General features: G+C 31.1%; 2 protein-coding genes across 3 annotated transcripts; one reads left to right on the top strand and one right to left on the bottom strand.

The window, feature by feature from the left end:
* Positions 1–1879: 1879 nt before the first annotated feature.
* LOC134718677 (mitochondrial coenzyme A transporter SLC25A42-like) lies at positions 1880–13339 on the bottom strand. The gene is made up of 8 exons (XM_063581333.1): positions 13214–13339; positions 11352–11499; positions 10747–10855; positions 9835–10021; positions 8945–9061; positions 7513–7664; positions 5886–6008; positions 1880–4970 (listed from the first exon to the last, which is right to left on the bottom strand). Exons 2-8 carry the CDS (start codon positions 11487–11489, stop codon positions 4762–4764), a joined length of 1035 nt encoding a protein of 344 aa, XP_063437403.1. The 5' UTR covers positions 11490–11499; positions 13214–13339; the 3' UTR covers positions 1880–4761.
* On the top strand, positions 11776–19241 carry LOC134718676 (calmodulin-like protein 4). Of its 2 annotated transcripts, none has more exons than XM_063581331.1 (5): positions 11776–11884; positions 13653–13683; positions 14399–14533; positions 15254–15430; positions 17279–19241. In XM_063581331.1, the coding sequence occupies exons 1-5, from the start codon at positions 11846–11848 to the stop codon at positions 17374–17376; spliced, it is 480 nt and encodes a 159-aa protein (XP_063437401.1). In that variant the 5' UTR covers positions 11776–11845; the 3' UTR covers positions 17377–19241. The 2 variants fall into 2 exon arrangements, with proteins under 2 accessions (XP_063437401.1, XP_063437402.1); XM_063581332.1 differs by lacking the exon at positions 11776–11884 and adding an exon at positions 13508–13560.
* Positions 19242–24267: the final 5026 nt, after the last annotated feature.

Genomic DNA, 24267 nt, shown 5'->3' with positions numbered 1-24267 from the left:
AGACCCACTTGAAGGGAAGGAATACAAATAACTCTTCTACAAGATACTTTTGAGTCTGATACTTGTTTTACTTTGTTCCCTTCTTGAACTGGTACTGTAACTTCAGAAATTAATGCGTGCATTTATTATTGCGATTTTGTCATTTTAGACTAAAATGCGACTTCAATTTTTGTGATATTCAGAAGAATCCTGTTTGATTCATATAAAATATAAAAAAACGCGAGTTTTAATTATTGTGAAGATAACCCTGTCGCATTTTTCGCCATTATAAAAACATTGCAATAATTTCTAATTTTACAGTACCAATAATAACACTACAACAAGCATTTCTTTAATATATTTATTTATCACAGTGTGAAAAACATAAAAATTTGAATTATTAATCAACAAATATTCACTAACAATTCTTACACAAAACACAGGCTTTCCATTATAAAAATGTTATAACTAATTTAGTGTGGTCATTTAAACCAGAAAAATTTTCAACTTAAATTGTCCAAAAAATTGACAGAACTGTTGAGGACAAGTGATTTTTTTTAACTGAAAATTTTAATGTTATTGAAAATCCATACTTTACTATCTTGAGGAATTGTTACAAAAGAAATAATGCATTGATAAACAGATGAGTAGCTCAAAAAGAGGTAAAGTTTAATGCTAGATTAAGGATGTACCTCAGTGAGGTTTTGGAACAAGTTTTAAATATTCAGACTCCTTGGGGCCTAAAATAAAATATTGTTTGTTTCCCAAATCCGGACCGACCCTGCAAAATTGGTGCTACTCATAAAATTTTATTGTCAAAACTAAGTCAAATATTATTTTATTCATTTTGAATTTTCAAGCTTGCTGGATCGTTGAATAATGTTCAAGCTTTTTGGAAAAATAAAATTATTTCCCTACCTACCTACCCACACCTAGCTTGGCAGTGTTGGGATTGGGGAAACAAACAATAATTTAATTTAGGCCTGGTGTTTTTCCATACGATACAAGGTTATTTATTTTGCCCCATAACACCTATTTATCTTTTAACATAAGATTTTATAGCTCATAAAGGTCAATTGGAAAAATTTAAGCAGATTCTTGATATTCTTACTTTTGATTTGAGACCTAAATAATGTCAATGCAAATATAAGGTTATAAATCAAATATCTTGAAAAAGAGCTCCATGACCTTCAATGTTTTTAGCTTATTTTGATCAGCTGAAAGTGTCAATTTTGAATTTTTGATTTATTTAATTTTACCTTAGATCACCTAAGTAGTTCCTTATGCCATTTTTTTAAATAATAAATTGTCACTCTAATATAGTCCCTGTAAATAGGCAAAAAAATAAGGTAGTGGAGAAATTTCCCCATCAGTAATTATTTCAGTTTATATATTATAACAATAAATAATTATCTTTTTAAAATGCTGTCGATTCATCAATATTCGTTGTATACCAATTTTTGTGGATTTCAGGGATACAGAAGAACAACAAATTTAAATGTTCAACCAATTACAAAATTTCTTACGGAATGTATGCAGACTTTGCCAAAATCATAAAATTTAATATCTACTAAAATGCAAGTTTTCCTCAATTCACGAAAAATGGTACCAACGAAAATAAATGAATCCACAGACGAGTTATGCAAACAAAGACTCATTTCTCAAAATCAGCAAAATTAATCCTTACAAAACATATATTACAAAATCAAAAATTCTTGTACCTATTTTCTCATGCACTGAACAAAAATATTTCAAGTCCTATAAAATGTAATTACACATATAAAAATTTCAAAGCAGCACACCACACAATACAAGTATCTATATAATTAATTCAAATAACAATCTGGTCCTATTTCTGCTCACATCTATTTATTACTGTAAATTCAAAAATTAATTATTATGGCGAAAAATGCGACAGAGTTGTAAACGCAATAGTCACATTTTGAAATATTTTGTATGAATTAAACAGGATTTTTCTCAAAAACGTAAAAATTAAAATCGCATTAAAGTCAAAATCGACAAAATTGCAATCATTAATGCATGCAATAATAAATGCACACAATAATTTCTGAATTTACAGTAACTTGGAGTTTTTCTGCATTAAAGAAGAAGCCTCGCTGCTTGCTTGGCTCACTGCCAGAGTAAAACTATCATACAAAACATCCATAACTTCATAACTAACATTCACAGGAATTATAATTGAAAAAAAGATCAGTCGGACTGCCCTATAGTTTATACCTACATTTGTTTATTTTTTAATTTTTTATTCAAATTAAATTTTATAATTCTTTTGTTTTAATTATGAAATATTCATTATCTGACAGAGTTATACTATAAACATATTTTTATTATTTTCCCTAGTATATTATAATATATGAATTATAAAATCTGACACTTGCTGGACATCCAGCGGTCAACAGTTCACACATTTTCAGCAGCAACTTTTTGTTTATAATATATGTTATAATGACTAATAAGTTGTACCTCTGCTTTATCATTTTATGGTAATAATTATACAAAAAATTTGATTTAACATGCATAGAAATTGTCTGTCTGAAAGACAATCAATTAAAAAAAAGTTTTAACGGATTTACATGAACAATTATGGATTTCTTTTGAAGTTTTTTTTAAATGAAATGAAGATTAATGTTGAACTAGAAATACAAAAAATTGTGTAACTTTATGTTGTATTTTATTTAGAACACAACTATCTGAAAATAGCTAAAGCAAAAATTCAAAGCATTCGGAATAAAAACAATGAATCTGATTAAATACAAACGCTGTGCCCATGCTTCACCAGCAAGAACCTGACAACGCTCTGTTCTACTCTCTATTTTAAAAATCTTTTGTAATCCCTCTGATTTACTGATAAAAATTTCTTAGAGTTTCTAGGCAGATTTATTATGGCTGATGTAATAACAACCAAATCAGACAGTAGAAAAGAGTGTTGTCAGATTCTTGTAACAAAGTGGACGCAGAAACTGTCAATTTATCAAATTGGTATGAACACTAAAGACAAAAATGATACATGTACATAATGTCAAGTCATATCAATTTTATTTTTCAATATAATAATGTTCAATTTTTCCAGAAATGTTACTTCTTATTTAAGTTAGTTGGTAGGTAGAAAAAAGTTTAAATGTGATGGTATAGTCATAGACCCCTAACATATGTTAGTTTTTCTCAGGAGTATGAAGAGATTTAACTTCAAAATCCTGTTAATGATGTAAAAAAGATTCTAAGTGAGCATAATGCCTTCGAAAAAAAAAAGGAGACAAGAAACAAAAATAATGATCTTTTTGCAGAAAAAACAAGACTCATTATCAGTAAATATTGAGGTAAAAATCGCTACATCCACCAAAAAAAATGCATCAAATAAACTACTGTACAACAAAACAATTATACATACAAGTTTTGAATTTTGGAGCTCAAATACTGATGAATGCATCAAAAACAAACTGAGGTTATTCTGCAGATATTCATGAAAATAGATGAATGCATTTAAGTATCTAATTTGAACTGTTTTTAAGTAATAAGATTTACACAATAAGGGTTGAATAACTTGATTATTACAAAAACTACAATATGCAATAAAAGATGAGTCGACAAGATTGTTGTTGCTTCATTGTATATGTAATGTATAACTGGTTTAAATTCTAATTATAATAAATAAAAAATTGTTTTAAAAAATATCAGATGTGCAGACACAAATTTTTGTTTGAACTGCTCTGGAAAAGGTTCAAATTACAAAAAGTTAACATTCAGTAATATACATGTATCAATGCGCCTGCTAGATGAACCTCATTATAAAGTTAATGTAAATAGTCTGTGAGAAAAAACTACTTGCAAATTTATGACAGTTAATTTAAAAGCATTTTCTATTGTTCTTTAATGTTGATTGTCAAATAAGTAAACATTGATACACCCTGCAGTCTAACCAAACCAAATTCTTAATTTTTGATTATGAAAAAGGAGAAAAAAAAAAATAATTGTGCATTGTTTGTAAAGTGAGGTATTCAGTGCCTTATCTAAACTATTGTGGATCATTAATGTGCTCTGGCTATTACTTCAATAAATAATTTAAGGGTTTTCATTAATAAAAATTACGGAATATAACTCTTTAAGAGTCAACAGAAAGTTATAATAACATTGTCAAATTAAATCATCAAAATAACATTGAAAATTAAGTAAAAATGTACTAAGGGAAGACAAATCAGATAAAGTAAGCTCTGTTTACATGTGTTCACAATAATGCCTTTTTATTTATATTTTTGACCTGGGACAAATAAATAATATATTTGTGTTTAGGATTTCCCTACCCACCCTTACTTAGAGCTGGTCCTTGCCTAGGTAACTACATATTCATTGTTCTACAATATAAGAAAGACTATGGAAATCAAACCAAATTTATCCTTGTCATTTGTTCATTAGTATATAGATTACAATTAGCACTTATGCTAAAATGATATGTATATTTTACTGGTTTTAAACATCTATCATGACAACTCCCCCCCTTTTTTTCTCCCTATATATCTCAACATATGGAACCTAAAATTCTTTTTTGAGAAACCCTCAACACCCATTTTTTTTTTTGCATTTAAATTGAACTCAGGACCAGAAATATGTCAATTTAAATCCATCATTAGAGTGAAAAAATATTTCCAAAACAATAAGAGATGGTTCACTGTTTACACTATCAATTTTATTCTGGTTAAGTCAAGTGGAAAGGAACCACTTCAGCAGTCATATATTACAAATGTATTACCTAAAATATTTATCAAATTAATCTTCATCTATGTGGAAAACAGTTTGTGCTCGTAGCCATTGTAATGTTATATCAAATGTTGTAAAGCTAACTCCTACAGCTATCGGTCCTTTGATCCAGTTCATACTAAGTCCTTTATATAAACCTCGTATAATTCCTTCTTCTCTGTACGTACTTGTGGCTGTTACCCAAATACCAGTGTAGTCATTGACATGACCCGTACAACCTAAAACAGTAAAATGTATCAATTAACCATGTGATGTATAATTCCCTCTTCTCTGTAGGTACTTGTGGCTGTTACCCAAATACCAGTGTAGTCATTGACATGACCCGTACAACCTATAAGAGAAGAGTGGATCAATTAACCATGAGAGCTAAGCAGGTTAAAAAGTTAAATCAAGAATTTATTCTTAGAAACATGACTGTTTAATTATTTGTTTTGGTTTTGAACTAGCTGTCAGTAACTGCGAGTTCTCTCAGATCTGTGTCTTTTTGTTGTTGGGATCTACAATTTACCGATTATGTCCACTCTGTGTATTTGTTAGATCTATAATAGTATCAATCTGATCTTTTTCAACTGATTTTTATTGTTTGTCTTAACATTGTACTGTTACACCACTGCCCCAAGTAAGTGGAAGGGTTTGGCACCTGCTAACATGTTCAAACCTGCCATGTATATATGTGCCTGTAATTCAGCGGCTGTAGTTTTTTGCTGTGTTTTATATTTGTTTTTTCGTTCATTATTTTGTACATAAGTTAGGCCATAAGTTTTCTTGTTTGTATAGGTTTAAATTTGTCATTTATATAGGGGCCTTTTGTAGTTGACAATGGGGTTTCAGCTTTGCACATTGTTGAAGGCTGTACAGAGACAAATATTAGTTAATTTCTTTGTCATTTAGTCTCTTGCGAAGAGTTGTCTTATTGGCAATCATCCCACATTTTTTTTTTATATATATTTCCAATGTTGTATACTGGTATGTGCATTCTAGTCTTATTTCTTGTACAAGCATCATGACAAGCTACTAATGTATAAATCCATTTTACGTGCATTAATTACTTCACAGCGCAACTTACAAATCTATAAAATCTTTCAAAAAAGTTCAGTTACACAAATTAACCCTAAATTTCTATAATTACATACCAGCTGTTTGCATCCGTCGTCTAACGATATCTAATGGATAAGATAGAGATTGTGAAGCAAACCCAGCTACAGCACCCATACACCATCTCTCAAATGGCTTTGGCTCTTCTCCTTTAGCATATTCTGTTAAAACATGTATCATATAGTACAATGTAATACATTCAAATTCAACATTTTCAAAAAAACAGTGCTTTCTAAGACCAAGCTATTTAAAAAAATAAAATAAAATGTGAGACATTTATTTAAGAAATGAATGCTTCTTTTTGTAATTTTATTAGGGTGTAAAAGTGCTGCAAAGCACATTTTGTATGCAGCATATGAGATTTTTTGTTTATGAGACCATGAAATAAAAGTTTCATCACGTTTTTCTTTTATTTACCGGTGCATTTTTTGGGATGCTCATATTATCATGAATGTTACATTTCATTATGATATGAGTGTTAAATGACGCAGGATTGTTGTAAGACTATCAAACTAATGGATTCTCGTGAAACATACATGTAATGTAATAACTATGTTTTATTCTGTTCAAATCTTTTTTTTCATTTATGAAAAAAACAATTCTTTTACATTGCTCTATGACCTCATCAATAATAGTTTCCAGTTCTTAGTAAAACTCAGGCTTTATACATGTTGTACTAGCCTTCAGTATTCTTTGGATGGCTGTTTCATTTGCAATGATACGACATCTCCTTGTTTTTATTAAGTTTGATACTTAAGGTCTGATATAAATCTAGAAGTTTAGTTTAACAGTTCTTTTATACATTTTGTGTCTTGCCCATTTGTATAGAAAAATACTAATACACTTTTAATTTTATAGGAGTAACATGACTGGTGTCACATATGGAGCATAATCTGCTTACTTTTCTAGAGCATCTGAGATTAACCTGGTTTTTGGAGGGGTTTACGTTGCTTCGTTTTTACTTTTCTTTGTTGTATTTTATGTTCATACTTTCTTCATTTTTGTTTTTTGTCATGGCATTGTCAGTTCGTTTTGATTTTTTAAACATCCCTATGGTATGCACCACTCGCACTATCATTTTCTATGTTCAGTGGACCGTGAAATTGGGGTAAACTCTCTCATTTGGCATTAAAATTTAAAAGATCATACCATAGGGAACATGTATACTAAGTTTGAAGTCGATTGGACTTCATTTTCATCAAAAACTACCTCAACCAAAAACTTTAACCTGAAGCGGGACAGACGGACGAACGAACTGACGGACTAATGAACAGACGGAGGAACAAACGGACCGACGAACAGACAGACAGATGAACACACAGACCAGAAAACATAATGCCCCTCTACTATCGTAGGTGGGGCATAACAACAATGTGTCCCAAGTACATCGATGCCCCACTCACATTATCATTTTCTATGTTCAATGGACCGTGAAATTGGGGTCAGAACTCTAATTTGACATTAAAATTAGAAAGATCATATCATAAGGAACATAAATATTAGGTTTCAGGTTGATTGGACTTCAACTTCATAAAAACTACCTTGACCAAAAACTTAAACCTGAAACTGGACACACAACGAGCGAATGGACAGACGAACAGACCCACAGACCAGAAAACATAATGCCCCTCTACTATCGTAGGTGGGGCATACAAATACAATTACCTGCATGATTTTTCTTCAGTGTTTCATACGTGAAGAAACTAGTCCCTGAGTACATAGTTGAGCCTAGAACTGTTGGTAGATACCCTCGCCATAATGTACGGAATCCTTCCTGACGATATGTCTTCATAATCACTTGAAATAAATTAGAATACCTACAAATATAAATCTCTTAGTAAGTATCGTTAATTTATGTTTTAATTCATGTAATACTAAATTCCTATGACTATTTTGGGAAAGTGGTTTGATAAAAGCCATTAATAGTCCAGTGTGAATTTGAGGAGAGAGGAGCCCTGGCTATAAAGATGACTAAATGAGAACTTTAGTGAAATAATCCAGATTTAGGGCACTGTTTTACAATGGAACTGACCTGGTATACAATGCCCATGAATCACATCAAATTAGATAAAAGGTCAAAAGGTACATGCATGGCCTGGAACTGATAAGGTAATTGTTTATTAGATCCATCTTAAATTCAGGTGTTCAAAATAGATTTACATGATGAGGGTAAGGACTATTTTAAGTTTCAAATGAAAGGTCCTCTAAAAGAAAGAAAAACATAAGTGCAATGAATGGGACTTGGACTTTTGTAATAGAAAAATAAAATTGATAAACCTTGTACTCATACTAATATGAACCTCTGTTACTTTTAATTACAGACTTCCTGGCCCTAATTTGATTTGGATATTGTGTTTTATAGCAATATTATATTTCCCACAGAACGTAACCAAAAGTTAGCATGCAATAAATTCTAATATTGCACTAGTCCAATAAATCTTCAAAATTCATGACTTCATCAACTTTTAAATCTTAGTTTAAATCAATTTTTAATTTCAAATATTATATTGCTATACAATAAAAGGGTTATTGCATGAATATTGGGGAATAAAATAGAATAAAATCATTTTAGAACATATATTGAACAAGCAAGCTCGTGCAATATAAAATTCTACTCGGGACAATATTCCCCAATATTCATGCAATAACCCTATATTATTGGGACCATCCTGAGTTTTGCTTACATATTTTCTCTGTGACAGCCATCCTGACCCTGACTAGATCTAAGAGATATATAATATATTGGGACCACCCTGAGTTTTTACTAACAGGTTTTTCTCTATGACAGCCGTTCTAGGGGATATTTTGTTTTATTGGACCATCCTGAGTTGTACTTACATGTTTTTCTCTGTGACAGCCATCCTGGGCCTGACTAGATCTAGGGGGTATTGTGTTTTATTGGGACGATCCTGAGTTTTTACTTACAGATTTTTCTCTGTGACAGCCATCCTGACCCTGACTAGATCTAAGAGATGTATAATTTATTGGGACCACCCTGAGTTTCTACTAACAGGGTTTTCTCTGTGACAGACATTCTGGCACTGGCTAGATCTAGGGGATATTTAGTTTTATTGGGACCATCCTGAGATTTACTTACAGGTTTTTCTCTGTGACAGCCATCCTGGCCCTGACTAGATCCAGAGGATATGTTAAGGATGTGGATGTTATACCAGCTAAAGATCCAGCTAAGAACCTCAAATGTGGCGGTAAATGCCTGTAATACAAAAATAAATTAGATTCTAAAATCTAACTTCAATCTTAAAAGCTAAACAAGAATGTAGAAAAAGTGTGTAAAGCTGATTTGCCGGACTGACGGAAGGACAGACAGACCGACAGAGTTCATACCTTCAGTCCCTTCGACTTCGTCCGTAGGGGACTAATTAGGATTTAAAATTGATGTGTTTTTTGTATTTTATTCCTATATTATACATACATATATTTTATGAGAACAATTGTAAACCTACAAATAGGGTGAGTCTGTCGGCCATTTGTATATAATATTTTATTTGTATTTTATAAATTCTATAGACCATTGGACATTAAACTTGTAACATGATTTCCTTTTTCCTCTGGACCTGTGTTAAGTGATTAACCGATTGTTTCAAGGATACTGTGCATTCATATTCATTGGATAACAATTTTTAATGGATGTCGTAGGTACAGGAGAACCACAAATTCAAGTGATCAACCAAAAATAAATTTTCTAAAGGAATTTATGTAGACTTTGTCAAAACCACAAAATTAAATATCCACAAATATACAAGTTTTCGTCAAACAACGAAAAATTGGTTCCCAGGTAAAAAAATGAATCCACAGTTATAATATATATCAAACACGATGAAATGTATGTGCAAACTTTCATCAAGAGGAATTTTTAATATTAAGAATATCGACCAAGGTTTTGCTGTCAAAAATTTGCACATATTAAATTTTTCTAATAAAATTTACAAAAAACTAAATAAGTGCTTAACAACACAAGAAACTTACTTTTTCCGTCTATTTCTGTTTAGCATTCTTTTATACTGTTCATGGGCTGTGTATTGTATTGCAGCATACGGAACAATTCTCAACATTGTTGCAGAATTGCCTCTCCATAGAAATATAAAACCTTCATGTTTTACTGTATGGAAAATAAACTTAAATGCTGATTTAAAAGAAAATCGTCTGTTCGATACTGAAAGTAAAAAGAGAATCTTCAAAACTGTATCATTATATTAACACAACAGTTTTAAAAAGTTATTCAACTTGATAAGCTAGCATAATTCACAGTTAAGTGAATGTTTCAAGTAATAAGACAAAATTTAGTAAAAAGGTGGAATGGCAAGATTGACTGCAAATAAAACTCTAAATAAGAAACATTTCCCATAACTATATTATTATAGGAAGCTTTTCACATGTTATGATTCAATGAAAATTGTACACAGAGCCTCTCTAGGGGACCAGAAACTGTCAGCCATTAAAAAGCACCTTGTACGATACTCATCTTTTGAGGTTTGCACATGTATGCATTACTCAATCTGAAGTTGTTTGTGTATTGTGTTTTTGGTCAGTCGCCCTTGTTTTTTTTTTAATGATTTGACCAGTGTAGTATTGTTGTTCCACCACTTCATGGAGACAAGGTGAACTATATAAAAAAAAATTTCAAACTTCAAATTGTAACCTTTTCAATTGTCATGATTGTGAGTTGAGCCTCAACTTGAGGCGAGATGCAAATATATCAATTTGGGGTTCACCCCATAGTTTACATATATATCACAAAAAATCTCTTTGCTTAACTGGCAATCGACTTGATTGAACTTTCTGAATTGGCATCTGCAATAGTCTGGCATCCTCTGCGGGATCTACTCATGACAGTCTAAAATACTGCTCTAGAATTTAATTTGAATTTGATTAACTTACCCTGGAAATTTATTTTTGTTCTGTCTAACGGTGCGATTACAGTTTTGGCTACAGCACCTGCTACTGCTCCCGCCACCAAAGATGTGATGATCTTGTTATGGTTAGGGACCTATAATGTAATTAGAATATATATCAATGTAATAAGTTTATCCTTATGCTCAGTCTTCCCTCATCACATCAAAATTTTGATGTGTGAAACTACTGTTAACTCAGATGAGCATTAATTGTATGCAGCATTAATTTTGCTGAAATTGCAATAATTAATCTCCTATTTTCATGATTTTACACAATTGCATAATATAAACGCACACATTTCTGAAAATAGTTTTCAGTTTGCCCTCTGAAGATCAACCTGAATAGTTATTTGTGTTCTATTGACTATATTTGTACTGTTGTTTGTCTGCTGGCCTTTATCTATTTTAGCGCTTTGTGTTTTTGGTTTATTTTCAAATTATTGGTTTGAATGTCTTTTTGGTATGTGTACATGTTACGTATCACTCCTCTTGTACTGTCATATCACTATCTGGTAATTCTAAGTTGTAGTAATACATTTTGTAATAGGAGTGCTCAATTTTTTCCTGTTTTCCTTGGGCACGATCACTTACCTTAGAATTAAGTTTATGCTCCTCAACATGGAAATGTTCATCTCCATTTTTACCGGTCTTTGTCAGAGGAGAAGGGAGTGATATATCAGTAGTGTTCAACACATCTACAGCAGATGTTTCTTTCAAATTTACACCCATTCAGCTACATCTGTTTAACATACACAATAAAATGGTAAATAAATAACTTTTAAACCCATTCAGCTAAGTGTACATCTGTAAAATACACAAGTAAATGGTAAAACAAATAACATTTACACCCATTTAGTTTCATCTGTAAAATTCAAAATAAATCTCACGACTAACGAGTATTTTTCTGACATGTTTGTGTGTGTGAAAGAGTCATAGATTGTTATTGACACATCAATATCTGCCAGCATTAATTATAAAACTATAAATATCATGAACAGGAATATAAGGACTCTACATGTTCAATTCTTCATTTGGAACTGACATGTTCAAATTATTTCATTTGAGTTTAATTATTGAAAGGATAAATGATTGGGTTTTCAGTGTCAGTATCAGCCTACAAAATGGTAAAATAATATCTTGTCAACTTCACATTGAAGGGATATTGTCATGATTGTGTTATAGTTAACGTTGTACTTACAAATTTAGGATTTAAATATAATTAGACGTTCAGCAACTTCAGGTGAATTTTTATTTTTGAATTTCATAAACCAATTAAAACATCAGAACATTAATCATATCTATCATGTCTATATTTTCTTGAATAGTGATATGTACATGTAGGTCACAAATCGTATGGTTAGATTTAGTTTCAAATTGTGGTAAGTTGATATTTTCTTTATCTAATGCAATGTAATTTGCAATTGGACATGTTGGAGATTAAATTAAAATAATTGTTCAATACATGCAATAAATAGCTTAATTTTTTCTTCATTATTGTCATATGCAATTTTGTCTATTTTTTTAGGTATTAATAATATTTTGGAGTGGGGGATACATTATATGATTCATTGTTTGACTTGATTAACATTTTCATTATTTTTCATCACAGCTGATATATCAATAATGTACAATCTACATTAACTAGTTTGCAAGTTCAAAAATTAGGACATTGCTCATGTTGCATGAATCGCTGCAACTTCAAAAGCATTTTTGCTGGAATTTTATTTTCTTCATTGAATTGTAAATTGTCCTTGTCCATACAAATAGACACATACACATGGTATCATAATTCATTGCATTATCATCATGATCAATCATTATTGTTAAAAAATTACTAATAATTTATAAAAACTTATCAGGTTATTTTTTGTTCAGGTTGGTTTGTGATTTTAAAGAAGAAAATGAAGGACACTCTTTGAATATCTCTGACAATGTAACTGCTAATATGTATAAAAGTTAAAGGGTTATTTTAGCACATATTAAAACAATTATTTCACATTTTTCATGCTTGAACTTGAAGCTTATTAATCATGTTAATCACATTTCATTTAAAAAAAAAACCAATCTGTTAGCTATTCTTTAAATTGTTTGGTCAAAATAATATAGGGCATGCTATTCCCTATGTATGCATGTACAAACCCCCCTTTATGACCCTCATTATTTAGCCTAGGGAAAAGTGTTGCATATACAAGGATACACCAACAATATACTAGCACATGTGGGTCAAAGTCCATTTGCTTCATATAAGTTTCTGCAACATCGATTACATCCTAAATCAAGCATGCAAAAGAAATATTTCATTATGCGTATTAAGATTTTGCCTTATAAATAAAGAGGGGTCATCTGAAGTCTTCACGAATGTCAACATCATCAACAATATCCGTAAAGCCATGTTTACCTCTTTTTGTGGAAGACGTTTTCATTATAAAGTTAAATATACGTATATTGATTACCTATATAGGTCTGTGTTTACATCAAAGGCAATATATTTGGGATATTTAATGCTTATGCAACTAGCAAATCCTTTTACATTTTGATTGTTGCTATTCTCGGTAATTTGTAGCAGACAGTTAGAATTACCTCCCTTTGAAAGAAAACAAAAACGTGATGCAAATTTATTTTGTTACGATATAATATTTATTTTAAATGTTTGATTTCAGTAAAAGTTGATTTAAAAATAGTAAAAGTTTTTGGTAATAAAAATATTAAATATGTCTTCAAACACAAATTTTACGTTTTGAGAGTATCTTGTATGAGGGTAGATAACTCTACTCGTGTAAACAAAAGTTGAAAGAAAATGGTATGTAACAATTAAAACTGATTCATCTTGTTAAAAAAATAATCTAATTATTATTAAAACAGCTGTTAATTACTTGTTTCTTTTACTTTCAGGCTAGATACTTCAGTCAGAGTGATATAGACAGTAAGTGTAATTGTTTAGCCTAATCATAACATGATTTGTCAAAAAATTATAAGAAACCTGATTTATGACCACACCCACTTAGATGGAAACAAGACGTTTCGGCCATAGAGACGGTTCGGCATTGTTCTTTTGGACATGTACCACTTCGGTCATATAATAAAGGTCGTTTCAGCATATCTAGATAACAGTGCTACAGGAACAATAGGTCATTTCTGGAATCATGTCTTTCACCTGACAAGATCGTCAATTTCGTACGCCTTTATGACGTCATTTACCAGATAGAAGGCACGCCTGTATCCCTGCTCTATTAAAAGTTTCTAACACTTTTATAATCGTCATTCTGCAGTGTAGTATATAAATAAATAATGTTCCGCAAGTAGTTAGTACATATTTGTGATTGCTGTATGACTGAGGGTGGGGTGATAGTCCGTTTAGATTTTAATTTCCTTTATATTTTGTGTAGTATAAATTAGAATATTTTCACACGTTTGCGTGAAAATTTCTAGACATACATTTTTGTCACATGGTGATGGAAGTTACATGAAAGATTCGTCTGAAAACCGTATCCAGAACTGACCTATAGTTAAAAAACACGAAAATTTAAATCTGTAAAGTTATTTATATTTTATATACATTTTTTTTATATGATTTATTATACATGTTATAAGTCATGTAAGTCATGTAAGTTATGTTTGTACGTTTTAATTCTTTTCAGAGTTCAAGGAGTGCTTCTTTTATCACGCACGAAAGAGTATAAAAAATGAAGAAAATCTGTCAATTATAATGAGATCTCTGGGGTATAGTCCAACCAAAGAAGAAGTATCAAAGTATTTTGCAAACTTTGGACCAGGTAATCAAATATGATAAAATATGGCCCACTCAGGCGAGGTAATTGGCTATAACTAATATGACCCAGATTACTGTTTGTAAAAAAATATAGGCCCATGGAAATTATATAACTACAGACACATAAATTTGGCCTAGGAAACAACATGTACTTACATGTACAAAATAAAATTGTCCAGGCTACTTCATACAATGTGGCAACATAAATGTGGCAAAGGAATTACATATAAATTGATATGGAACATATTACTACATGTACATGTACATACAGAAAAAAACACATATTTATTCTACATATATTGAAAAAACATATAACTACATATATACAGAAATATATTACTAGTACATACAAGGCATACAGAAGTATATACTACTAAAGAAAGGCTCAGACATATTTCATTGTCAGAGCAGCATCTCCTCTGAAACCATACAAAGTCAGAAATATTAGGACATGTACTTCCTAAATTTGTCTTGGAAACAAACTTATTTACACTGTCACAGAAAACACAAATTCTAAAAAAAAGTAATCTAATGTAATCAATTATATTGATATAAGGTGTAATTATTATGTAATCGATTACATTTTATTAGCAAAGTGATTGTAATTTAATCGATTATATTTTAAAGTAATCACCCCCATCCCTCATTTTTTCCCTGCTTGCAACTACAAACGGTATTAGTGGTTTTTAAAAATAAAATCATACTTTTATTTCTGAATTAACAGATATAGAATTTGCATCTTTCCTGGAATGTATGCATGACCACAAAGGAGTAGAAAATCCAGAAAAAGAACTGATAAATGCCTTCAAAGCTCACGATACACAGAGTAAAGGCTATGTTAATGCATCGGAAGTTAGACATATCTTAATGAATCTTGGAGAAAAACTAACTAACCGAGAAGGTATGAATGTATTGATATAAGATTTTAATATGAGGCAGGCATTACCTGTGAAAAGGGACGAAATCTATGAATTATTTTTTTTGTAACTTCAAAATCTGTTGTAAGGGATTTTACTTGTGATGTTATTTAAGTTATGACGTCATGTTCAATGTAGACAAAGAAACGGTGATCATCAAGTTATTAGATATAGGAAGATGTGGTGTGAGTGCCAATGAGACAACTCTCCATCCAAATAACAATTTTAAAAAAGTAAACCATTATAGGTCAATGTATGGCCTTCAACACAGAGCCTTGGCTCACACCGAACAACAAGCTATAAAGGGCCCCAAAATTACTAGTGTAAAACTATTCAAACGGGTAAACCAATGGTCTAATCTATATAAAAAAACAAGAAACGAGAAACACATATAAATTACAAAAACAAACGACAACTACTGTACATCAGTTTACTGACTTAGGACAGGTGCAACATTTGCAGCGGGATTAAACGTTGTAATGGATCCAAACCTTCTCCCTTTTTCTGAAACAATAGCATTACATCACACCATAGAAAAAACGTTTATTTATAACAAAGACAAAGCTTTATTAAAAATGAAATTAGTACATGTATTGTTTTACTTGAGTTCCTATATTTTACTAGACTACTCAAAGTCTCATGACAGCAAGACTGGAGAAAGGAAGTAGATTTCTGCATTCTGTGCACATGCAGGAATTAAAAAGTGACCAAAAAAAAGTTAACGATTTGAGTTCATTAGTACAATGAACATTTCTGGAAAATTTACAGATTTTTTTTCCTTTATTGATTTTCTACTGGTCCCCATATAACTCAGCTGTGGAATTGGTATTTTATCTGATTGAGTTGTGTTGTGTTATATTGTTTAGATCGGCCAGGCTGTTTGACAATAATTTGAATTTTACCAACTAAGTATAAAAATATTTGGTCATATTATCAGCTTCAATTTTAAAATATAAAATGTTAAGTTGTAACTCTATGTCAGACCTGCATGGCAGTCCTTTCATGTGTGACAAAACTTTGAATGTTGAAACAGCCACTAACCATGCATTTTTTTTATTACAAAAGTCACTTGGCTCTTATAGTATTCCAAGTCTAATTTAACATTTGGCAAGGAAGTTCATTATTTTATGAGTTTTAGACCTGTGTTGTACAATCAGTACTGGTAGTCATTCATTATTTGCTGAAATTTAAATAATTTGAATAATTCATCGGAGAATGATTTTGAATCAATGGTTTGTAAGGAGTTGATGATTTATACTTAGAATAATATTGTGGCAACTTCTTGAAAATGACCTTAAGGTGGTACCCAACACTTTCACTAAACTTAATTTGGCTCGTTTAATTTTCATAAAATTGCGACAATGTATTTACTTTGACCCTTTAACAAAAATATAAAAATTTCTAAAAATTTATATAGCAGTTTGACAAATTCAAATTTTGATCATTGAGATTCTTGATATTCCCTTTACCACACAACTTAATTAAAACGTTTAGCTGACTTTACAGAGTTATCTCACTGTGGTGTTAGGTACCACCTTAACCTTAAATTGAGTTACTGCTTTTATAAGATTTAAGCTGCATAAGGTTAATATATAATCACACACAATAGTTTTCAGGATTTTGCAGTATTTCTGGATTTTGACATTTTTGTTCTTTTTTATATTCCTTTAAAAAATATTAAATATTTCCCGATTTTTGGTTTTGAAAACCTATGTAATTTCATGATCAGACATAACATCTTTTAAAGAGCAATTATGTTAACATTCTTAAGACATGCTCAAATGATTATGGTTATATTATTATACATTGTATGTTTGCCTTTATTTTTACAGTTGAAGCTATGTTACGAGATGCAGGAACACAGCCAGGTGGACAGATCAGATACAATGAATTTGTAAAGACATTGCTAACCCCTGTACCAGATTATTAAACCATAGAACTTATATATGAGAGTCTCAAGTATGGTCACATCACAATGACATATTTTGTTTAGATGGACATTCACTGTAAATCATGCAAAATAACGTTTCCACAGATAACAAATGAAATTCAAATCTTGCTTAATATTTTAGTGTCTTACTTCTCTTGCCCTAGAATCTTGAAAATTAAAAAAAAAATGATGTGGCCATACTTTCCCCCAAATTACAACAAAATTTGTAAAATGCAAGCATTATTTGTACACATCAATAATTTTTTTTTATGAAGCATACCATCACATAAAAAAACTTTCAATGTGCAATGAAAAAAGTTCAAAGTTCATTTATACAAAGTTAAAAAAACTGTGTTTCTAAATGTCTATAATTGTTTTTTTATATATTATATTTCATTTGTATTTTATAGATTTTTAAGTAACATATCACTATTCAACATTCCATGTATAGCTAATGCCTTTAGCAGTCAGAGGCATTACTTAAACAAGTAAATTTTAAAATTACTTATATAAGTAATGTTGAAAAGAGGCTATTTTGAAAATTACTTATATAAGTAACTTTTCTAAATACTATTTTTATAGGTGACCAATTATACAAATTGTACTAGTTTTAACAAATTTTTACAGTTCTCTGGTTATTTTTTCCATGAAATATAAAATCTAATCCTTTTGAAACACTAATTGCTTTTCTGACGCACTTATCTATGATATCGACGCTTCTTGGTCAAAGGTTGGTCTCTTGGGACTATAAAACTATCGTTTTCCTTCAAAATCTTGAAGGTAGACAGATATAAATAGATAAAAACTTACGAATTAATTAAGACTTGAAGTTATTTATAATTTGAAACCTAAAAAAAATACATATGTTCCTTAAATAAGTGTTATTACTAATTCTATCAAAGATGTACAAAATAACTTATTCATGTAACATTTTTGTCATTATTTTCAAAGTAACCCTTTATGTCTATTCTCCTCTCAAATCTTACAAATTCTTAAATTTATGATATGATATGATGTTAAAATTCATGAAAACAACATTTAGTCCCTGTGTCTATTGAAATCAAAAATAACTCTATTGAGTAAGTTTAAATTTTTTAAAACAAAAATCACCTATATAAGTAACTAAAAAAAGTTACTTGTTTGAGTAACGCCCCTGACTGTTTAGACTGGTCATGTATATAAAGTTGTCTTTCATTTAATATGGTTGTGAAAAAATGTATAACTGCTTTGCCATATCTAAATTTGTTTCACTAGACTATCTACCATTACTTGAGTACAACTGATGGATTGTATGTACAAAAAGGTTATCTATAAGCTTTAACTTGAAATATCTGTTTATAAGATTTAATACAATTCTTTATTTGAAGTGGATTGCCAATGTTTTATTTGCCTTGCAAGGCAGGAAATTTGAATTTAGATGGAACAGTCTAAAAATGAACCAAAATTCTAAAATTTTAAAGATTTCAGTATTTAGCAGGACTTAATGATGCTAGAACGCGATATTTGTGTATTGTATTGTCAAAAACAGCTCATATTTATGTAGCAGAATCCTTTTACTTTCCAAATATAGGTTAAAGATTACATTTTCACAATTTTCTAAAACTGCTATATTTTAGGGACAAAAAGGGGTCTTACCGAACCTACTCCTTTCCAATGTTTATGGTGTTTTTAACCAATCACATTGTTTTGTTGTACTGTCATAAAGTTGTTACCCAGAATGTTAAAGGTTCTGAAACAGAAAACTACAAAAAGTGTTAAACCGCACTTATTTGTGTAAAATTAATTGAATAATATGTACTTGTCAGTTATGCTTATTGTTATATTTTATTGATATATTTCTACAAAGAATAAAAAGTTGACATTCATATTTTTGTCACTCACACATCATGTAGTAGGGGAGTTTTAAATACTGGATTTTAGTTTGTCTGGTTTGTTACTGCTCTCACATGTTTATTTGTTGACAGATATAATGAAACATTTATCATATGTCTATATATCATCAATATCTGGAATGAGTTTAAAACAACCCACTGTTGATAAATTTTTATGCCCCTGCCGTAGCTCAGGTAGGCATTTGGTTTTATTCTTTTCTGTTCCTTCATACTTAAAAATAAAAGAATCAATACCACAAAAGGAATGTTGGGATTGAATTTGGGGTTTATGTTACCAACAGTTTAGGAATTAGGGGGTCAAAAACAAGCTTTTTTGTAGTTTCTGGACAATAACTTGTGCGTAAGTAAATATAAGAAGATGTGATATGAGTGCCGATGAGACAACTCTCCATCCAAGTCACAATTTTAAAAAGTGAACCAATTTTGGTCAAAGTACGGTATTCAACATGGAGCCTTGGCTCACTCAGAACAGCAAGTTATTAGTGGACCCAAAAATTACCATTCAATCAGGAAATCCAATGGTCTGACGAGAAAAGAGAAACACATCATGTATGGATCTCTCTGAATTCATACCACAAGGTTCCATATCACAAAACATGCAAAAGAAAGGCTGTGATTGAGTATGGGGATAGTTGCCTCAAATATTCAGGCAAAAAAGGGACAAAAAAACAAGCACTTTTCTTGTTTCCAGACAATAACTTGTGTTTAAAAGGACAGATTTCTATAAAATTCCATACCAGGAAGTCGGGGATTGTTTTTGGAATAATTACTCCAAGGGGGAGGGGAGGGGTTTAAAAGATGGGTACTTTTTGTGAATATAAATAAGAAGGTTAATGCCAATGAGAAAAATCTCCATCATCCCGTTGAAGTCTAAAAGTATAAAAAGTTAACAATTATAGGTCCAAGAACGGCCTTCATTAAGAAGCCTTGGCTCACACAAAAAGCTAGCCATAAAGAGCCTCACAATGAGTTTATTTTAAAACAGTTCAAACAGGAAAACCAAGGTCTAATTAAAAAGGAGGTGTGGTGCAGCGGACGGGTAAATCGTTTAAAAAACGTCAACCTTTACCGTGAGAGATGTAACATTACGATATGAATATACACTTCCAAAATTTATTTGTATTTTCGTCGCCTTTCGTGTCATCGTTTGGTTTCTGTTGAATGAAGTTTTGAATGTCCCCTTACTGTGGCGTATCTCATTGGTCGGGTTGTTGTCTCTGACACATTCCCCATTTCCATTCTCAATTTTAATCAATGTCATAATCGAAGCTATAGTTCAAACTATTTAGTTAGAGATGAATGATTAAGAAGCCATGCCTGGTCTGAGGAGAAGATATTAAAAATCTGAATCCCGTTCTGTAAGCGTACCACCCTACATGTATTTACACAATGAAAAACTCTTTCAACAAAAGTTTAAATTTCCCCAGTTGTCCTGTTGCAATGCCAAATATCCACTTAAATGCAAATTGATTCACTCTTTTTTGGGGTCTGTCAAAGTTTTTTCCATCCATAACCCGGTCGACCAACTTTGCAAAAGTTATTCTTTTGATCAAGATTTAGATAAAATTATGTTCGGTTCCGGCCTCAAATACTTGTCACTGGATCGTATAACTCGGAAAGACTTCATGATGATTTTATTGGAATCAGTAGGTCAAGTTTAACGAGACGGAGTATGCATAGTGTTTTTCTGCAGTGAAATGTCTTTTTAAGTGGCTACTACTAGTTTGATAATGACACATATTAACTAGAGGCCCTAAAGAACATGTGTCGCTCACTTTATGTGCATATTAAACAAAGGACACAGATGAATTCATGACAATATTTAGTGATGTTGATGTGTTTGTAGATCTAAATTAACTGAACAATTGTGCAGCTTACTATTATCTCTATTTATAATGAACTTGATGATGTCTGTATTATTTTGGTCTCTTGTGGACAGTTGTCTCATTGACAATCATACCACATCTTCTTTTTATATTGTCCCATGCAGTAGTTACAGTGGAAAATAGTTTGTAATAAATTGTTTAAAATTGACCATTTTGGTCATGTTGACATATTTTAAGTTTTACTTTGCTGTTTACAGTTTATCTCTATCTTTTTTTAAATAACATTCTAGATAATAACCAAAAGCTGCAAAATGTTACTTACAATTACCAATTCAGGGGCAGTAACCCAACAACGGGTTGCCTGAATGGTTTTTATATTTCAGGGCAGATAGATCTTGACCTTATAAGCAATTTAACCTGTCAGATTTTCTCTAAATGCAGTAGTTACAGTGGAAATTAGTTTGTAAAAAATGTTTAAAATTGACCATTTTCGTCATGTTGACATATTTTAAGTTTTACTTTGCTGTATATTATTGCTGTTTACAGTTTATTTCTATCTTTTTAAATAACATTCTAGATAATAACCGAAAGCTGCAAAATTTTACTTAAAATTACCAATTCAGGGACAGCAACCCAACAACGGGTTGCCTGAATGGTCTTTATATTTCAGGGCAGTTAGATCTTGACCTAATAAGCAATTTTATCCTGTCAGATTAGCTCTAAACTCTTTGCTTTCAGAGATATGAACCAAAAACTGCATTTCACCGTATGTACTATTTTAGCCATGTTGGCCATCTTGGTTCTCTTGGTTTAAAACTAGCCTGATACCCTAATGATGATTGTCGACAAGTTTGGTTAATTTGTCTCAGTAGTTTCAGAGGAGAAGATTTTTGTAAAATTTACAACATTGTACAAGAAATTGTAAAAAATTGACAATAAAGAGCAATAACTCCTTCAGAGGTCAACTGACCATTTAGGTCATGTTGACTTATTTGTAGATCTTATATTGGTGAAAATTATTGCTGTATAGTTTATCTGTAATGATATTCAAGATAATAACCAAAAACGGAAAAAAATCCTTAAAATTACCAATGCAGGGACAGCAATCTAACAAGGGGTTATCTGATTCAGGGAAGATAGATCTTTCTAGACCCGATAAACAACTGCACCCATGTTAGATTTGCTCTAAATGCTTTGGTTGCAGAGATTTAAGCCAACATCTACATGTTATCTCTATGTTCTATTTTGAGCCATGACAGTCATCTTAGTTAGTTGCGGACCGGGTCACCGGACACATTTTTAAAACTAGATACCCCAAAAATGATTGTGGCTACGTTTGGTGAAATTTGGGCTAGTAGTTTCAGAGGAGAAGATTTTTGTAAAAGTTAACGACGAAGGACGACGACGGATGCCAAGTGATCAGAAAAGCTCGATTTGCCTTTCTGAATTGTAATGTCTGTAAATGATTGATAGCTGCAATAATATAACACCTTTTTTATGTAAAAATCTGTATGTATAAATATGTATGCTAAGTAGTATCATTGACAAAGAAACAAATGGAGACCATGCAAATGACGTAGATTGTGTCTTGTTTGAAAATCACTATCGGAAGATATGCGGTGTTAAATTCTTTCAATACGTCTAGCATTTGTCAGGGATTTTACTAAAACATGCTAGGATTTAGTGCATGTACTCACGAGAATTTAGAGATCGGGTGCACTAAGTTTCCGGCTATGTGTCAAGGATTTAAAGATAAAGGTATTTACAATCTTATGTCATTATTTCTTTAATCTATTTTCATTTATTTTTGGAAAATGCCTAACCTTGAGTTAAAAGGATACTTGATTTTCGTCAAATCAATTTTCTAAAGATAGTGATTATTTACGATTTATGTTAATACTTTGTAACCAAAAACGCCTCTCCTGTACGCGTACTCAATTTTAAAAATACAAAATATGTTATAAAATTCATAATCGTAGCCCTTTGAAAGATGTGTGAATGTTTGCTTCCGAAATCAAGCTTGACAGACTCGATAAAACCTTTGTATTTAGCAGGTAAACTAAACATAATGGCATGTATGTATGAAGAAACTGATTAATAATCTTCAGGTTAACTCTAAAAGGACCTTTTTTACACACATAAAAAAGGCATGTAAACGCTTCAATTGTTCAAGACTTTCATATTTGTAGTGCGTTGGCTATGCAGTTTATTTCCTGAGAGAAGAAAAATCAAAATCACAAAAATAGTCCCTAATCAAATGGCAAAATCAAAAGCTTTAACATATCTAATGAATAAACAACAACTGCAATATTTAAACTGGTTTTATAGCTAGCTAAACTTCTCCTTTGTATACAACTGTAGAAGGAATCGCTCTAAGAAGAAATTAGAAACTGCACATTAACGACTTAAAACCCCAGCTGTATTTGGCAAAACTTTTTGGAATTTTGGTTCTCAATTCTCTTTAACGCTGTACTTTATTTGGCCTTTTTGACTTTTTTGAATTCGAGCGTCACTGATGAGTCTTTTGTAGACAAAACGCGCCTCTGGCGTATATACTAAATTTAGTCCTGGTATCTATGATGAGTTTATTTACATGGTTCATTTCCTTTGAAATTGTGTAAACAAACAAAATTAAACGGAGAGAAATACAAATCATTATGTAATAAGTACATTTTTTGTAACAACAAAAAAGGACAATTCAGACATTAACTAGAATCAAACGAAGCTTTTCTGAGTTTAGGGTCATTTCATGAATGTTGTGTTTTTGATGTACATAAAAAAATCCTAGACTGTCTGTAAAAGATAACAGCAAAATGCGGTAATATTTTTTGGTTTGTAATGAAACAAATATAAATTCATTTATCTGGAAAACGTACCAAAAATAAAAATCGAAACGTTGCTCGGACACTTGTTATCTCCATCAGGAAAACGCTTCTATTTAAGTTTCATAAAATTGTGTGTTGTTTAGAAAATGTTATTGGCGTATAAAAAAACACCCTGAAAATACAGACGAAACCTAAATGAGTCTCGATAATGCTGATACGGACTGATAATGAAATCGCTTTGTCTCACGAATTTTGTTGCGTCATGACAAAATGCTGAAGACTTATCCAAATAAATTGCTACTATACATAACAGTAATAATTTTTTTATTAAGAACACAATCATCAATA

This window comes from Mytilus trossulus, chromosome 5, assembly GCF_036588685.1.
Source record: "Mytilus trossulus isolate FHL-02 chromosome 5, PNRI_Mtr1.1.1.hap1, whole genome shotgun sequence".
In the NCBI taxonomy this organism is placed as follows: Eukaryota; Metazoa; Mollusca; class Bivalvia; order Mytilida; family Mytilidae; genus Mytilus; species Mytilus trossulus.
This window is presented reverse-complemented; position numbering and strand designations above follow the sequence as displayed.